At 52.8% G+C, this 17,334-nt stretch overlaps 1 protein-coding gene across 5 annotated transcripts in view; it reads left to right on the top strand.

The window, feature by feature from the left end:
* ANXA6 (annexin A6) overlaps window positions 1–16,032 on the top strand; it is a 38,240-nt gene extending 22,208 nt beyond the window's left edge. For 4 of the 5 annotated variants that reach the window (XM_045026673.1, XM_045026675.1, XM_045026674.1 and 1 more), the window contains exons 14-26: window positions 375–453; window positions 1,532–1,613; window positions 3,462–3,556; window positions 4,347–4,460; window positions 5,806–5,896; window positions 6,851–6,930; window positions 7,750–7,803; window positions 11,079–11,096; window positions 12,934–13,027; window positions 13,540–13,635; window positions 14,563–14,621; window positions 14,948–15,070; window positions 15,623–16,032. In XM_045026673.1, coding sequence (XP_044882608.1) covers window positions 375–453; window positions 1,532–1,613; window positions 3,462–3,556; window positions 4,347–4,460; window positions 5,806–5,896; window positions 6,851–6,930; window positions 7,750–7,803; window positions 11,079–11,096; window positions 12,934–13,027; window positions 13,540–13,635; window positions 14,563–14,621; window positions 14,948–15,070; window positions 15,623–15,682 — 1,045 coding nt within the window. In that variant the 3' untranslated portion in view covers window positions 15,683–16,032. The remainder of the gene's footprint in view (window positions 1–374; window positions 454–1,531; window positions 1,614–3,461; window positions 3,557–4,346; window positions 4,461–5,805; window positions 5,897–6,850; window positions 6,931–7,749; window positions 7,804–11,078; window positions 11,097–12,933; window positions 13,028–13,539; window positions 13,636–14,562; window positions 14,622–14,947; window positions 15,071–15,622) is intronic. The other variant, XM_045026672.1, reaches the window with a different exon arrangement.
* Window positions 16,033–17,334: the final 1,302 nt, after the last annotated feature.

Here is a 17,334-nt window from a genome sequence, read left to right as displayed (position 1 = left end):
AAAGCCCCACTAGTGTCTCAGCAGCTCTGGGTCACGTTAAGATTCAGGCTGTGGGGAAAGGGCTGCAGATTTGGGTTGGGATGCCGGCTGATTTGTCCCTAGGGGCATTAGGAACTGAATTGGAGTGTCAGCTGGTTTGGCCTGGGGGCATTAGAGATCGGGTGATGGTGTCAGCTGATCTGGCCTGGGGGCATTAGAGATCGGGTGATGGTGTGGGCTGGTTTGGCCTGGGGGCATTAGAGCTCGGGTGATGGTGTGGGCTGATCTGGCGTGGGATCACTCAGCGGTTGGGTTATGGTGCTGGCTGATCTCTCCTGTGTTGGTGAGTTCCCCAGTTGCTCACTGTCCTTGTGTCCTATCCACTCCCATTTCAGCGCCGCAGGTGAGTTCTTCCCTGAAGCTGCGCAGGTGGCCTATCGGATGTGGGAGCTTAGTGCAGTGGCTAAAGTGGAGGTCAGAACCCACTCCAATCCCTCCTCCTCTGCTCCCTGCTAGCTTGGAAATCACAGCTTCCTCCCTCTGCGCGCTGGCACCTTCTAACTGGCTGCTGCCCTGGCCAGTCCCGTGCATATTAACACCAAGCTTCCCCTGAGGTTCTGATTTCCAGTGATGCGTTAACCCCAGAAGTGCTGGATGCTCCCCCACACCCGGCGGCAGCACGTGTGTCTACTAACACATGTTGCTGACACTGAAATGCAAGCCTGGTGAATCCTGTTGGTGCTGGTGCTGTCCAGTGCCATGTCAGCACCGTACACTGCGTGCAATCTGGAGCCTGGCTTCAGTGCCTCATGGAGGTCTCAGGCACATGCAGCAGTGGGGCTCAGGGTGCCTCGTGTTCACCACATTAATGCTGTTGCACTCATGAGGCATCCCAGGGCTCTGGAGGGTGGTGATGGGGGTGGATCTGCTTTCAACACCCTGAAGAATGGCAGCGCAGCAGATCATCTAGGAACCTTTTGCAGATCTTGTGTGTGTGACCAGGGGGCTCTGTCCCCAGCAGCAAGGCTGTTCAAGGAGCTCCCTGGGAACGTTGCCTGGCAGAGTATTAGATGAGGAGCCGGGTTGGGTTGTGTGGCAAGGACCTTCCCAGCCCAGTCAACCTGTGGAGGGGGACAGACGGCTCCGTTCCCTTGGGTGGGAGCTGCATGAGGACACCCGAGGGTAGAATTTGGCCTAATGAGGGAGGAGAAAGACTTTCATCCCCTTTGTGCTGCTGACTCTCAGCTCTGTCCCATTGCCTGGCGTGTGAGGTGGTGAAGCCCAGTCTGGCTCTCGTGCAGCATGAGGCGAGGATGGTATTTATACAAGCAACAAGCCTCTTTGGGGCTTCTTTGGCTATTTCCTTCCCCGGGGGCCAGTATCTGGACACTGCTGGCTTGGCATCCACACACAGACCCCCACCTGCTTTCTAATCCCACTAGCTGCTTTGCCTTTGGCTTGCTGGTTAACACGCCTTCTCCCTCTGTTTCTTCTCCTCTCCTGGCCCAGTGGGTTTCTGGATTTAATCTAAAACCTCTTAACGTTTCTGCAGCTGAGAGGAACCGTGCACCCGGCTGCAGACTTTAATGCTGATGGTGACGCAAAGGTGCTGAGGAAGGCAATGAAGGGACTTGGTAAGTAGGACACTGTGTGGGCACTGGTGCAAGGTGGGAGGCCCTTTCTCCTCTGTCTTCTGGGGAAATGTTCCACTCCCTAGTGGATTCTAGAGAAGAAAACCCATGAAGGACTGAGACTATCTGAATAAAGATCTAGAAACATAATTCTGCAGATCGACTGGAATAAAGAACTGTCTGCATTAGGCTCAGGCAGCTGGAGCTGGAGCTGCGTAGAGTGGAAAGCTTGTAGTGAAGGATTTACTCGGAGAGTTTGGCCCATTTTCCATATCCCTGATTGTCCCTCAACAGACAGACTTTGTTTTGCATGTTTTCTGCAAACATATTTCAGCCTAAAAGGCATCTGCAAACTCTTCACACCAGTGAGTATGCCTTCAAGTGTTAGAGATTTGCATGTGTGTGATTGGTCACGAAAATCATGTGATTTTTTTTTTCTGTTCCCCCATTGAATGGCCTAACTTTTAGAAGCTACTTCCACCCAATATGAATTTTATTTAGTTAGGGAACAAACTTTGATTCCTGAATAGATGATTCTGGGCTATGGGCCACAAATCCCTTTCTCATGAACACTCATGTTCTGGCACTTTGCTTGTGCGCATCTTTGTGGGAAGGAAACAACAGGAAGAGATGAGCACCTGAGTGACTGAGATGTTTATGAATAGTTGCTTTCAATTCACCCAGCTCTGGTTTACAAGTAGGAAGGGAGGGGCTGTTTGGGATGGCCCAGGAGGGATATCAGAGGATGTGATTAAATGTGATCAAAGAAAAATTTAGACTAAATATCAGGACACTTCCTGCCAATGGGATCTCCCGGAGTGTGTGTCTCTCTCTGGACAGCTAAAGCCCATCTCTTAAGTAATTGAAAATTAGACTGGAAAACATACAGTAAGAAACAACCCTTCACTGGCAGGCTGATAAATTAATCAGGCCCTTTGGTGTCCTCATTGAGGAAAGTGTCTGGGGTACCTGACTCTGGTTCATCTGACTCTGGCTTTCAGGGTTAGCAGTGTAGACGCTTGGGCTTGGGCTTGGGCTCTGGCTGGAGCCTGGCGTCTGAAACCCAGCAAGGGGGGAGGGTCTCACAGCCCAGGCCTGTACGTCTACTCTCCTATTTGTAGCCCCACAAGCCTGAATCATGCTGCCATGGCTGACACACTATGGGTCAGGAGGAAGCAGGGTTAATGTCAACCTAACAGTTAGCTGTAGCCTCACCTTTCTCCTGGTAGGGGAGAATCCCAGAATCGTAGCTACCCGAGCTAGAAAAGAGCCATTAGACTTTCAGTGGAACTTAGGCGCCTAAGTCACTTTTGAAAATGGGACTTGCTCCTCACTGATTTCTAGACACTTGAAAATTCTCCCCCGAGTGTCCGATTGTTTTGCTGGCGGAAGTTGCCGTTGCGAGCTATGCTCATCTCTCTGCTCAGGTTCTCCCCCATGACTGGCAGACGCTGCACAAGCCCAGCCCTGGGGATTGCTGCCAATTTGGGGTGATCGTGTGACACCACTGCCTTGGACGTGCTGTGCTGTAGCGTCCCAGCCATTCCAGGCTGACTCTGAATACCAGGCCTGTTGTTAGAAACGGCCTCAGGGTGGGGAAGGCTTCTGCCCCAAGACCCTCACAATCCTGCTGAGAAGGGTCTAGATAGCAGAGCTCCCAGTCCCCTAGACACCCAACTTTCCGCCTCACAGGCCTTGTGGCAGCAAATGTGTCTCAGGAGCTTGGACTTTGTTGAGTGGCCCTGTCTGGAGGCCGGACTGGCTTAGTCTATGCCTATCTGTCCTCCAGGCCCGTCCCCCCAGTGCAAAGTCCCGGGGTCTTCACGTGGGCTGGTTTCTGTGTCATTGCAGGCACTGACGAAGGCGCCATCATTGATGTGGTCACACACAGGAGCAACGCTCAGAGACAGGAGATCTTGAAAACCTACAAGTCTCACTTTGGCAGGGTAACGACGAGGCTCCTTTCCCCTGACGCTTCCTACCACCTTCCCTTCCTTTCTGCTCTTTCCCTTCCGTGTGGTTGCTCATTTTCACCTTCTCTTTCCCCACTACTGTCTCCTCTGTCTCCCCCAGGCCTGACGAAGCTGTGAGGGGGGGAAAGACTCACAGACAGAGTTCAGCATCTTTCATATCTGTCCCTTTCCTGTGAGAGAGATCCCAGTCAGGAAGGAGTCTGGTCTTTAGTGGAAAGTTCTTCTGTCCGCTCTCGCCCAAATAACCCTGTCAATAAGGGCCATGTTTTCAAAATGGCCCCAACTTTTGGATGCCTCAAGTTTTGAGTGTCCAACGTTAGATAACTTGGAATCTGATCTTCCAAGAGCTGAGCTCCTGCCTGTGAAATGGGGTCTCCTGTGGAGCATCCCAGAACAGAGGCACTCACAATGAGAGGAGACGCTTGAGAATTTGGGCCCCAATATACCATTTCCATGTCTCCATAGTACCTGCACTTCACACTCATTGATGGATTTTCTCCTCATGCCACCCAAAGTGCAGAAGCATTTAGCCCCTTTTAACAGATGGGGCACTGAGGCACAGGGGATAGCCGAAGTATTCGCCCATGGTCTTTCATCTTTGCTCCCCTCTCTTATTCCTGCGTTCTGCACCTTTCCCCTTGCTGGCCAGCAGGGAGCGCTGAAGATTAGGGGGTAGCCATGACTCCCTCCATCACTAGCTGCTCTGAGCTGTGACTGGTGAGGAAGACAGGGTTAAACATCGGGACATCCATCCCTTTTGCAGGATCTGATGGCCGATCTGAAATCAGAGCTGTCGGGAAGCTTGGCCAAGCTGATCCTTGGACTGATGATGACACCGGCACAGTTTGATGCCAAGCAGCTGAAGAAAGCCATGGAGGTAAATTGTTCAGTGGAAAACTTCTCTACAGCTGTGGCTGAGAGTCAGACATGATGCTCCTGCTGCGTGGCCCAATGCACGGGAGCAATGCCACAGGGTGGCATCTTTCATCCAGCTGGCGATTTCCGTTTGCTTCTCCTGTTGCACCAAACTCACAGGGAGAGAGGCAGGGGACGGGCCCAGACCCAAAGCAGAAATAATCAGACTCAGAATACCTAGCTCTCATACAGCTCTTGTCGTCAGTAGATCTTAAAGCACTTTACAAAGGAAGTCAGTATCACGACAGGTGGGGGAAATGAGTCACGGGGAGGTGAAGTGACTTGCCCTAGGTCATTCAGCAGGCCAGGGGCAGAGCTGGGACTAGGACACACGTTCACTGAGGACCTGTGCAATGCTCTGCCCGCAAGGCCATGCCAGCAGGAGTTTGGGATAGGAGCTATAATGGGAAGGAAAGGAAAATGTGACAACCTGAGACAGCGCCATTTGTCAGCGAAGAGAGAGAGCAGCAAATCTCGGGCAGATGCAGCTCAGAGACTTGATGTGCATCCCACGTGTCCTAATCGTCCCCACCCCAACAAGAAAACATGATGAGGATAGAGAAATACTTTGCTGTGATTCCTACCCTCTCTGGAGCCTGCTGCAGCTCTTAGCATTTAGAACAGCAGAACTTCCCTTTAAAAACCCAATGGGCACCTGCAGGATTTTCAGGGCCAAAGGGATTTTTCTTGCCTCCTTGAATCCTGAGAGCTCTTCAAGGGCCAGTGGATCACTGAATGCCTAACTGCAATGAGAGAATCCCCTGATAACTATGCAGGAGAGGAGCCAAGCCAGCAATCCAAGGAGAATAGCTTCTGTTTGCTGTGCTGTGAATTAGTCATGGCTTGAGGTCCACAAACACAGAGTTAGGTGTCACTGCCTTGGGGGATTCTCGGGTCTCCACAAATACAGAGTAAATAAACAGGAATGAGGACATAGCAGCAGGGCATTTACCCTGGAGTTACCCTGTGCTTAGGGATTTTGTCTCCCGTTGCTGTGATTAAAGAGATCTTCCTTACTGTTACTGTGTGACTGGGATGATGTGGAAATGCCCAGACAGAAGGGTTTTCATTCGAACTTCACCAGCAACATCCCTCTGGAATAGGGTGACCAGATGTCCCGATTTTATAGGGACAGTCCTGATATTTAGGGTTTTGTCTTATATAGGGGCCTATTACCCCCTATGTTCTGTCCCGATTTTTCACGCTTGCTGTCTGGTCACCCTACTCTGGAAGGCACTTCTCATCCCGCAGTGTGTCGTGCGTTGCTAACGTAGGGATGTGCTGTTCTCTTCCCTTTGTGCTTCCAGGGGGCTGGCACCGATGAGAACATTCTCATTGAAATTTTGGCCACTCGGAACAATCGGGAGATCCAGGCGATTAACGAGGCGTATAGAGCAGGTAAGGAAGCCGGAGGAGAGATCTTAGAGAAATGCTGGGGGGAATCTGCCTGGGCAGTGAGCTTGGGGAGAAGAGGGCTACATTTCAGCATTACTGAAAGTGGGGGACTCAAGACCGATGCTGACCAAGCTCCCCCCAGTACAGCTCTGCCAGGGTAAGTGGTCTATGTACTGCTGCTGCCTCAGGCTTAGCTTCCTCTCACAGCTCTATGAAGGCACCTGAAGCCTTCTAGGCATGGTCAGCGTCTCCCACATGACCCTGGCCTCCATTCAGGAGCAATGGAAACGTATGAGGTGCTTGGCACAAGTCCTGGATTTCCTGCATGTCCATCCTCAGCAAACGGGATCCCTGCCCGCCTACCCAGACTCTTGTCTCAGTGCCCATCCCCATCGCTTCTCCCTGAGCGCCTGTTGTTAGAAAATGGGAGAGTCCAGGATCCCATTCCAAGGCCTTCCCCTTCTCTCCCAAACACCTGCTGCCCTGGACCAGCTCCATGCGTGGTAACTAGCTGTACATGCCTGTCCTGGAGCCTCGCCATGGCCTAGTTGTGCAACTCATGTCCTACCCTTGCCCTCTCCTCTGTCCGCTCTTCCTCCATCTGGCCCTTTCATTGGGGAATCTGTGGAACCGAGGGCTTGTCCTTTACCATGTGGGATCCGGTGAAGGCTTTTCAGCCGGCCTCCAATTCTGAGCACCCGTTGTTCCGTGTCCAAAACTGTGCCTGTAAAAGCTGTTGTGTGTCCATTTTATGTGTGCAAAGAAGACAGCTGGATACACAGGCCGTAGGGGCGAAGGACCGCTCCCACCTGCCCCGTTCCATCCCCAGGGCCCGTGTGGCAAGCATGATCAGCTGCCAGAGCAAAACCAGATGCATGAGCTGAAGGCGGGGGGCTGACTCTTGGAGGTGGGATGCATATTTATACTGTGTTCATTTTTGTGCTCCTTTCTCTTCAGCCTATCACAAATCTCTGGAGGATGCGCTGAGCTCTGACACATCAGGACACTTCAAGAGGATTCTTGTCTCCCTGGCTCTGGTAAGGTCACTTTTTCTCCAATGCACTTTGCTTGTGGGACTCTGGTTTTCCAATCTAACCCCTCGCAAAACTCCAGTTTCCTCATAGCCCCCCTTCTCCCCGACAGTTGACAGGGATGTGGTTGTGTGTCTTCAGGTAGAATCTAAGACAGCTTGTCGAACTCGGGAATACACCAGGATGCCTTGGTGTTTGCCCTTTGATTGATTGTACCCACTCAAATCTTTCACTTCTAGCTCTTGCGGCCTATAGTGCCAAGTGGCCATCCAGTCAGACTGCACGCTGGGGTGGGACTGGAGATCTGACAGTGGTCCTGGGGTCTTTGTGCCCCAGTTAAACTCCTGATAAATATACTGTCACTGCAGAGAACAGGGAAGATCCAGGGAGCCAGATGGCTTAAAGGGACATTGCCACACAGATGGTACCATGGACTCTAGTCCTCTAATTTTATATGGAACAGGCAGCAGTAGCGCTGGCTTCCCATCCCCATCCGTGTGTGTCAGGTGTCTTCTGGAGAGACCCCTTGCAGGGGTGAAAAGGGAGTGCAGGCCCCGGGGTGCCCATTAGTGCTAAATGCGTGGCCTTTGGGATGTAGACCTGTGTCCATTAGGAACCAGGCAGAATGTCACCAAACAGTTGTCAGCCGGCCAAGGCTTTTGCCACCAACCATGTGACCTGGCTGTTAAAGACTCTCTCTGCCACTGCTAGTAGCCTCGGCCGTCCAATATCATTTGGGTTTGCAGCAGGGACAAGGACCCTTCCTGCTCTGAGCAGACATTTCTTCCAAGATCCTTTCTCCATGACTGTCATGTTTAAACACAGGGCAACCGTGACAAAGGAGGAGAAGACCTCGCACAAGCTCATGAAGATGCCAAGGTGAGAACTGCACCTGCAGGTGTACACATGCTCACAGATGTGGGAGTGGGTGTTATTTATCAACCTCTCCTTTGCTCTTTGGATCTGAGAATGTCCACCCCGAGACCGCCTACCCTCTCCGTTTCTGATGGGTTCCCTGCACCTAGCACTGAGGCGCAGGGGGCCTTCAAAGAGTTTATGTTGCTTAGTAGCTCTTCTTTTCCCAACCTAAAGGAAAAATCTCAATGAAATTTTCCATGAGAATAGTCTAGCTGGAGCTTGCAGAAATCACACTGTACTGCTAGGAGAACTAGGTGGAGCTGGGGGCGTGGTGCTTCCTTTTAGAATTTAAATCAATCATTTTATTAGTTAAAAAGATGTAGAATTAGTGAGTGGGTTGGTGTCCGAGGCCCTGAATGAAGTGCTGAAACATGTGCCAGTCTGCCCAGAGGTCACTTTGGCACTGAATTGGATGGAATTTTCAGACCATTCTGGAGGGATTTCCTTTCTGGGTTCCATGGCGGTTTCATGCTGGTTAGTGCAATCGTTGACTCTTTTCCTGTTTGTCTCCTGTCTTCGCTTTGCTCCTTCCGCCTGCCTTGAACAACGCCAGCTGCTGCACTTGGAAAGTCAACAAAGCCAAAATGTTCAAACCGGGAGCCTAACATCCGGCACCTAAACAAGGAGCCCGGTCTTCTGAGGTGCTCCGATGGGAGCTGTGAGGTCTCAGCACCTCTGCAAATCAAGCCACGGCTTCAGGTGTCCAACGTCAGGCCCCCGTGTTCGGAACGACTGGTCTTCATGACTCAGATGTTTCCATGCATAAACCCACATGAAAAATGCTTAGTGAAGCGGAACCATTTCTGGGACAAAACTATGTGTGTTTGGATAAAACTGCCACCCTTGATTTCTGCAAGCCCTAGTTCTAATATCCTGGAGCCATTGCTGTTGGCAGAGCTCTGTAAACATACAGGGCGGCCCCAAACCATGACAGAAGACAAGGTCCCTCTCCTGAGAAGCTCCCAGTCTGGACTCCTGGATTGTAAATGTTCTTATCAAAGGAAACACCTCCCCCCTGCCACCATCACTTAGTTGCTCAGAAGCTAGTTTGCAAAATAGCCACCATTTTTGTGGGCCACACAAATAAAAGTCAGATCCCCTTGCTGGCAGCACCGCTGCAGTTAGCTTAGGAAGGCTGTCCCGTGGGGAGAAGCTCAGCGCTTTCGCTTCGCACAGGCTGGCGTCAGTAGCTGCTGTGGTTTTGATCCGCGGGAGTTACCGATCCCTTGCGTTTTGCTGGCAGTGACACTGAATCGCAGAGTGGAAGGCAGCTGAAACAGCTGAGCTGCACCTGCTTCCTAATCTGAATCAACCAGGAACTGCTGAATTCATGATTTCAGCACAAACCCGTAAACCAGCCCCCGTCCCCAGTGAGCATGGCACAAGCGCCCGGTTGGTTAGTCAACTGGAACCAGGCAAGGTTAGCCTGGTGGGATCAAGCATGAAGACCCCTTGACACAGCTCTGCCATCCGCAGAGCTCACACTTCAACCCCCTTGACAAGAATCATCTCCCTTCCCCCCCACCCCCGCACTACACCACCTGGAGCTCCAAAGTCTGTTTACGAATCTCGCTGGCACTGAGCTATCTGAGGTGGCTTCCAAGGGCTGTTTGAATATTCTGCTGCTGCAACGCCTGTGGACACGGCTGCTCCCTGGCCCCGCCATTTGCTGCTCTCTGTGCTTGAAGCCTGTTGACATGTGCCTTTCATTAGCACGGCCGGCACTGTCCTCCTGGAGAATGTCGTTAGCATTGCTACCAGCAGAGGGGGGGCTAGCATCACTACCGCATGCTGCTGTGCTTTCCTACGCCTGTCCCGGGCCTGTCCCGGGCAGTGCTGTGCCTTCCTACGCCTGTCCCGTGCTGTGCTTCATTCGGACCTGCCGCTGATTGTACCGGAGAAAGAGAGAGGCAGCGATCAGTGGCTAAAATGACTTATGCTGAGCAGATGAACTCGAAATCCCAGGCCTCTATTCAGGCCATTCCAGCCAAACTACTCCCCATGGCTCAGCCCTGGAGGAATGCACTGGAATAATCTCACATTTCATCAGATAGCAAGACCAATGCCCTCACCACCCAGTGCCTGACCTTCACGCGGGCTCGGAGAGGGCAGAGTAGTTTTTCGAGGCTGGCAGAAGAGAACAACGGTCCCCATGTATTTTTGTAGGCCACCTCCTATGTGTGGAACACCTTCCCTCTCTCCCTGCACCAAACAAACCCCCTGAGCTCCCAATTCCTGTGGCTTGGCCTCGCATCACCCAGCTCCTCTCTGGCATGTGCACAGGTGGCCCTTCACGTCCTCATTCCTCTCGTGCTCCAGGCATGTCCACACTGCAGTCACGAGGTGTGATTGCTGCTCAGGTAGACAGACCCGAGCTAGTTTTAATCCAGCCAGAATGGGTACCAAAGCAGCGAAGAGGCAGCAGCTGCACGCCTGGCCCCGTAATTACCCTGGCTTGGACAGCCTGTGCTGAAGTGCGCACCGCCGCCTTCACTGCTGCTGAACCCGAGCTAGTGAGATTGAAGCTGTAAGCACCCCTGGGACTGCAGCCCAGACATTGCCTTAGCCTGCAAGCTCTTCAGAGCAGGGGCCTTGTCTTCCAATGTGTTTGCAAAACTCCATTCACTCTGTGAATAATAATGATGGGCAGGGATGGTGCCCCTAGCCTGTGTTTGCCGGGAGCTGGGAAGGAGCGACAGGGGATGGATCCCTTGATGATTATCTGTTCTGTTCATTCCCTCTGGGGCACCTGGCATTGGCCACTGTCAGAAGACAGGAAACTGGGCTGGATGGATCTTTGGTCTGACCCAGTAGGGCCATTCTTATGTTTTTATGCTCCATCACCCTGCTGGGAGACCACCCCCCCAACGGGATTTCCACTGCGCGCTCCGTTCTCCTCTGACCCACACGAGGGCCGTCTCTGGAAGGGATTGTTAGCAGAGGAGGGGTAATGGAGTTTTCTATATTTTACCTAATGCACTTGTGAACAGCCTGACTGCCTGCCCTGGCGACCGCTGGCATTTTCAGCAGCCGGGTCAGCAAAGGGCATGGCCAAGCCGCTCAGTGGCCAGAACGGTGGGCGCCTCCCCAGGCGAACACGAGTCCTCTTCTGCTACCCTTGTCCCCCTCTCTCTCGGTGGGGGGAATGATCAGTGCCTGCCCCAGGAAAGGGGGTGAGCTGCACATCTCTGACCCTGTTGCTTTCCTCTCCCCCCCTCTCTCTTTCTCTCTGCCAGGTGGTCGCTGAGAGCCTGGTGAGTGCCTGCCCTTTTATTCTTTGACCCCCATCTGCATGATTAACGGGCTCCTACCTCGTTTGTTTGCAGTGCTGGAGGGGGAGGGGGCAGTAAAACCCTGCCCACTGCACACCCAGACCAGGCCGCAGGCTCCTCCTGCTGGGCCTGGGAGCTCTCCATCTCGCTCACCCCTGCCTCTGTCGGAGCTCCCGGGAGGTCAGCTGGGGCGTTTTGCAGGAGTGCAGGCTCCAGGTCTGAGCCCACGTACGCAGTGTCCTGGGCGAGCAGCCTAGGCAATGGTCCGACTCCTCACTTTCTCACCCCCCCGCCGCCACCCCCAGAAAGTCCCATGGGAACCCGAGTGACAAGGCCGGTGATGGGTGCCTGGGAAATGTGCGTAACAGCAGAGTCCCAGGGCAGTCCCAAGCCACTTCAGAGGGGGCAGCCCTGTGGGCCCAAGCGGGGGAGACATTTGCTATGGGAACAGGGGCAGTTCCCCCCACACCTTGGTTTGTTCAAACACAACTTCTCCCTTCCCCCCCCAAACTCTTCTGAAATGATGCCCCCGGGCCAAGTTTAGTTGTACACCACGTAGCCCCATTGACTGCCGTGGGGTTACTCCTGATTTACACTGGCCCAAGCTGCATCTCTGCCCTCCCAGCAATCCACAGAGGCGTCTGCAGACTCCAGCCAGACTGACAAGCCTCTCCGTGCCCAACAGGGCCCCAGGGGATGGGCCACAGAGCCTGGCCAGGCCTCAAGGGGCACTTGGGGGCTTGAATGGAAGCTGCTTAAACAGGGCCCGCGCTAAGTGGGAAGGTGCTGCACTAGGGGGAGGAGAAGGGAGATCGGATCCTTTCCAGCCGAGATGTGGAACAGCTGGGAGCCAGTCCTGTTCCCTTTGAAGTCAAGGGCAAAACTCCCCCCAATTGCAGTAGCTGAGGCTGACTGGTGCAGAACAGGGTCTGCAGCTGCAGGGGTGTCTCGGGAGCACCGGGGCAGTGGCGCCGGAACAGCGTGCCAGCACTTTTGCTGCATAGAGGAGGCCATTAGGCTCTCAAAATGGCGCACACACCATGCGTGCGAGGTGACGCCGGCGGTGCTGTTCCGGTTGTGTACAGCCCACTCAGGACCACAGCAGGCTGCTCACTAATGACTTCAGACTCTCGGGCCTGCACCGTTTTTTAGACCGGTTTAACTGTTTCTATTTGTGGTGTGACTTTCTAGTGAAATCGGTGCAATCCCGAGGGGGGGCGCAGTTCTATCGGGATAAAGGTGCTTTGCATCAGTATAGACTATTCCCGCTCCCTATGGGAGTAAAGCACCTTTGCGCCAATACACGCCCACACACGCAGGTGTATCTCTTTAACTACACCAGGTCTCGTTACAGCGCTACAGTGTTTGTGTGTCGGCAAGGCCTGCGTAAAACATAAGATCACAGAAATGTGGGGCTGGAAGGGACCTCAGGAAGTCATCAAGTTCAGCCCTCTGGACCAGAATCAAACCTAGGGAGCCAAGTTGGTTGGGAAATAATTAACTTTCCCTGTAAAACATTTTCAACAGAAACAGGGGGAAAAAATCCTCGGTGTTGCAATTTTTCAGATTTTCACTGGAAACCACAATGTTTCTATGTCTGGGTTTTCCTGTTTTTCAGTGAAAACCCAACTATTTTCAAGAGAAATGGGCTTTATTTTGTGAAAATCTCAGTTTTGTCAAAGAAGCTGTTTTCCTTCTGGAAAGCTTTTTGGACTGAAACGTTCCCACTGACTCTCCCAGGAAGAACTGGTGTACAGCATGGCCCCTCCTGCTCTCTGCACTGTCTCCTCTCCTCCTTTACTCTTGCTTGCTTTTGCAGAAACTATCCGATGTTTCCAGCGGCGACTCCACATCCCTGGAAACCCGTTTCTTGAGCATTTTGTGCACCCGGAGTTACCCCCATCTCCGCAGAGGTAGGAGCACGTTAATCACCAGCATCTGGCCCTATGACGAGTGGTGAATTCTCTGATCTGACCTGCGGTGCCCACATTGCCACTTCCTGGAAGAGTGAGCTTGTGACAGCCTCACCTGTAGTGATGCAGCCCTTGATAAGAGGGTGGAAATTTTCCTTTTGCCCGAGGGAAGGAGTGGCAGACCCTGCACCTCTGGGTCCTGGTTGCCAACCGCACCTGCCTTAGGAAATACCCATGTGCTGTTTTGTAACCGTTCCTTCTGGCACCTACTTCTGGCCTTTCCTAATACGGACCAGAGGGCTTGATCTTCAGGTCCGGGGGGAGGGCGGCTTAGGGCAGGATGCAAAGGAGGGGCATTGGTGGCTTTGTGCCCTGCTTCCCTCCCCTCAAGTCTTGGGGTCAACTTGAGGCCGGTTTAGCCTACAGCAGAACTTAGAGCGGCCTCGGGACTGGGGGGCTGGGACTTCGTATGCTCTGGCTTGTGACTTGCTCTCTTCTCCTTCGGTCTCTAGTGTTCCAAGAGTTCATTAAAATGACCAACCATGACGTGGCACACACCATCCGGAAGCACATGTCTGGAGACGTGAGGGATGCCTTCGTGGCCATAGGTCAGTTCCCCGCTGTGTGCTCAGTGGGTCGAGGGGGCCCGGGATTCCAGTGTGGCCCAGTGTGAGATGGTGCATGGCCCTGTGGGGCTCTCTGCTATTGCCCATGCAGGGGGTTCCTTTACTAGGTTGTGCAAATCACAATCCACTTTAAGCCCCGCAGTCCCATGTACCACACCTCTCTAGGGCTGGCTCTAGGCTGACCAGACAGCAAGTGTGACCAGGGGGTGGGGGGTAATAGGAGCTTATATAAGAAAAAGACCCCAAAATTGGGACTGTCCCTATAAAATCGGGTCACCTTAGCTGGCTCTGGGGCACCTCTTCTCTCCCTGGAGCTAGTCCAATGGAACCAGAACTTTGGAAGGGATTGTATTACTTCAATATCAGGATGGTATCGGGAAAGCTGTCTTTTTAGTCTCTCTTGTTTTCTATGTGAAAGCCATGATCAGAATAATACTAGGGACAAACAAAAGAAAATCAGGGATTGGTTCTGGTCCATCTTCTCCATTCAGTGGAGAAGAGGCGGCTGGATAATTCAGAGCCTGCTAATTACCTGCCTGGATGGTCTTAGAGAGTGACCTACGCTGTGAAGTTGGGATCTAGGGTGAAATCCTAGCCCCACTGAAGTCAATGGGAGTTTTGCCATTGATTTCATTGGGATCAGGTTTTCCCCCTGGGTTCCTATCATTGGGTCCCCCGCTAACATTCAGGGAAGGTGGTTGCTCCCTCTGAAATACCCAAGCGGAGAGCAAACAGCGCCCCCAAGACAAAAGTTGTTGGAGGGGCTGTACTGTGGGGAATGATTCCCCCATGCCAGCCCCCACTGGGTATCCTGGAGCCATGCCTCTATTGCTGGGGGTGTGGGGCAGGGCTGGTTACTTGGTCTTTGGCAAGGTTTCCAGACTGCATCTCTTCTCTCTCTGCCTGCAGTTCGGAGCGTCAAGGACAAGCCGGCGTTCTTTGCGGACAAGCTCTACGACTCCATGAAGGTGAAAACAAACTCTCTGTTTGGGGTTTCCATGGCAACCTGACGCTCTTTGCATTTTTCAGCCTGGCTGGAGCTGGGGCGGCCCTGTGGCAGTGGCTGGTATTTTCCGTTCCATGGGTTCTGGTGAAGCATCCGTCCGGCTGCTGCGGCTGCAATACCTCTGCCCCGCATTATGTCCAACGACAGCGTCGCTGCTGCCACGCTTCCCTGGGCACGGAAATTTGGGAAACTCGTTTAATTGATCAGCTAGTGGAATGGTGGGAGGGGACCCCACCGTGCTCCCGCCCGGCCCCTTTTGGTTACTGTACTTTCTCCCCACGTTGCCAGGGCATCGGCACCGATGAGAGAACCCTCACCAGGATCATGGTCTCCAGGAGCGAGATCGATCTGCTGAACATCAGGCGTGTGTTCAAGGAGATGCACGAGAAGTCGCTCCACCACATGATTGAGGTGAGGAGGGGGCGGGAACTTCCCTGTCACATCCCCACTGGGCACTGTCCCTACCATTGACCAGGAGCGGGCCAGGCTTTAAAGATGTGTCTCTTAGCTCGGCCTTTGCCCTTAAAGTTGACTGCAGGGGAGTGTCCTGGGCTCTTCTGAATCGCTGGCCATTAGTGTCACCATGGTGACTGCTGGCCCCCACTGTTTCGGGTAGCCAGCTACTCCATCTGCCAGGGGATGCAGGATTGTGCCCTGCTGGATGGTAACCAGCACTTTGTCCATTCACGCTTTAAATGTACCAGGCAGGCAGTGAACATTGTAAGTGAAAATTTCTAAGGTATTTCTAAGAGGCTTGTCCCCATAACGTCTGTGCACCAACAGTATTGATCCCTGCCTTCTGCTGGAGGAGATCAAAATGCTTAAGGGCCAGATTGCACTCCCCTTATCGTGTTGACACAAGATTCTCCTCCCTCCTGGGAGGTGAGACTGATTTGCAGAGGCAGAGATCCCAGATGGATTCTGGCTTTTCATTTTTCTCTGGCGTTTGTTTCCTTCTTGCAGAAGGACACCTCCGGCGATTACTGCAAAGCTCTGCTGGCCATTTGCGGAGGGGATGACTAAGCTGCTCCAGGAGCCCTGTGAAAGCCCGTCCTGTGTCTGAGCCATCACATGCACACAGCCTAGATGTCACTGTAGCTTTTAGGGGGCTTCGGAGGACGTTCAGTTCCACTTGGAAGAAGATTCACCTTGTGCTAGAAAAACGTGCCACAGAAGAGTGTAACATTGCAAGCAGTGCAGACCACCCGGGTGGTCTCAGGGTAGGGATTTTATGGGAGGGAGTGGGGGGGGGGATTATTGTCTGAATTGGTGCAAGATGACTCGTGTCCAAACGTGTCACTAACCCAGGAAGTTACTGTGATATAAGAAACGTTTTAAACCACAGAAATAAAACCTTAATGTTGCTGACCATGGAACGACTCCAGTTCGCTTATTGGAAGACCTTCGTGTGCGAGTGAGCCCATCTTCTCAGCTGCCTTGTGTAATGCTGAGTGCCGCCTAGTTCTGTTATCTGATCACACTGGCTGCTGCATGCTCTGCTACCTTCACTCCCATGGGTATTTTCCGTGGGAAGTCTGTCTTTTCTTTCTGGTGGAGTGGGGAACAGAATAACCAGGGGAAATAGTGGGAATGGCACATGCAAAAACCATCCGGGAACTTCATGGTTTAATTCCAAAATACAGAGCTGTCAGGAGTTCTCCAAGTGCCATGTGACCCGGAGTCTGCTCCAAGTGGAAGCAGAAATCCAGTCCAGGATCTGTCTAAACTGGGAAGAGGTTGATTAATTAAACCCATTGTTCATTCCCTGGCAATAACCTATGTAAGCTTCCCTTTTCCTCTGTGAAAAATCTGGACTGGATTTCTGTACCTTTATGGAAAGGACTGTGATTACAATTCTGGATATCAGGTATTCATGTGGATGTTGATACAATAAAGATGAAGCAAAAATCTGACCTTCCTGCCCTCACCTGTGATCCCATTCATGCTCTGATGTGCTTTACAAGCTGCTAATGGGGCATTCAAAGCACATGTGCCAAAACTGTAATATGCACCTAACAATTACTTATTCTAAAATTGCGTGGATACAAAAATGTGTATCTGCAGCCGATCCGCGATCCACAAAAATTGTCTGTGGATATCTTCTGATTTTCAGGGCTCTGCTTACCGTGGCCGGGCTGAGGCTCAGAGGCACCCCCCTATTCCCCCGCGCGGGCAGCTGTGGGGAGCCAGCACAGAGTCGCTGACCCTCCACCTGCCCTCAGCCGGGTGGGGAGCCTGGGGGGTGGGGACATAGCCGGGGGCTGCTCTCAGCCCCCCCCACCCCCGATCCCTGTAGCAGGGTCATAGTGGGAATGGCACATGCAAAAATCATCCAGGAACTTCATGGTTTAATTCCAAAATACAGAGCTGTCAGGAGTTCTCCAAGTGCCGTGTGACCCGGAGTCTGCTCCAAGTGGAAACAGAAATCCAGTCCAGGATTTGTCTAAACTGGGAAGAGGTTGGTTAATTAAACCCATTGTTCATTCCCTGGCAATGGGTCTGCCATGGTTGGGGGGGGGGGAGGTGGAGGGGCCTTGGGGAGGAAGAAGAGGGGAAGGGGAAGGGATCCACCCCTGTGCAGAGTGGACAGGCGAGGCCCCCTTCATTCCGGCACCACTGGTCACTGCTGCACGGTGACTTGCGGAGCTGCCTGCTCGGGCCCCTGCACAGGGCAG

The sequence above is a fragment of the Mauremys mutica genome, chromosome 8, assembly GCF_020497125.1.
Source record: "Mauremys mutica isolate MM-2020 ecotype Southern chromosome 8, ASM2049712v1, whole genome shotgun sequence".
Classification (NCBI taxonomy): Eukaryota; Metazoa; Chordata; order Testudines; family Geoemydidae; genus Mauremys; species Mauremys mutica.
This window is presented reverse-complemented; position numbering and strand designations above follow the sequence as displayed.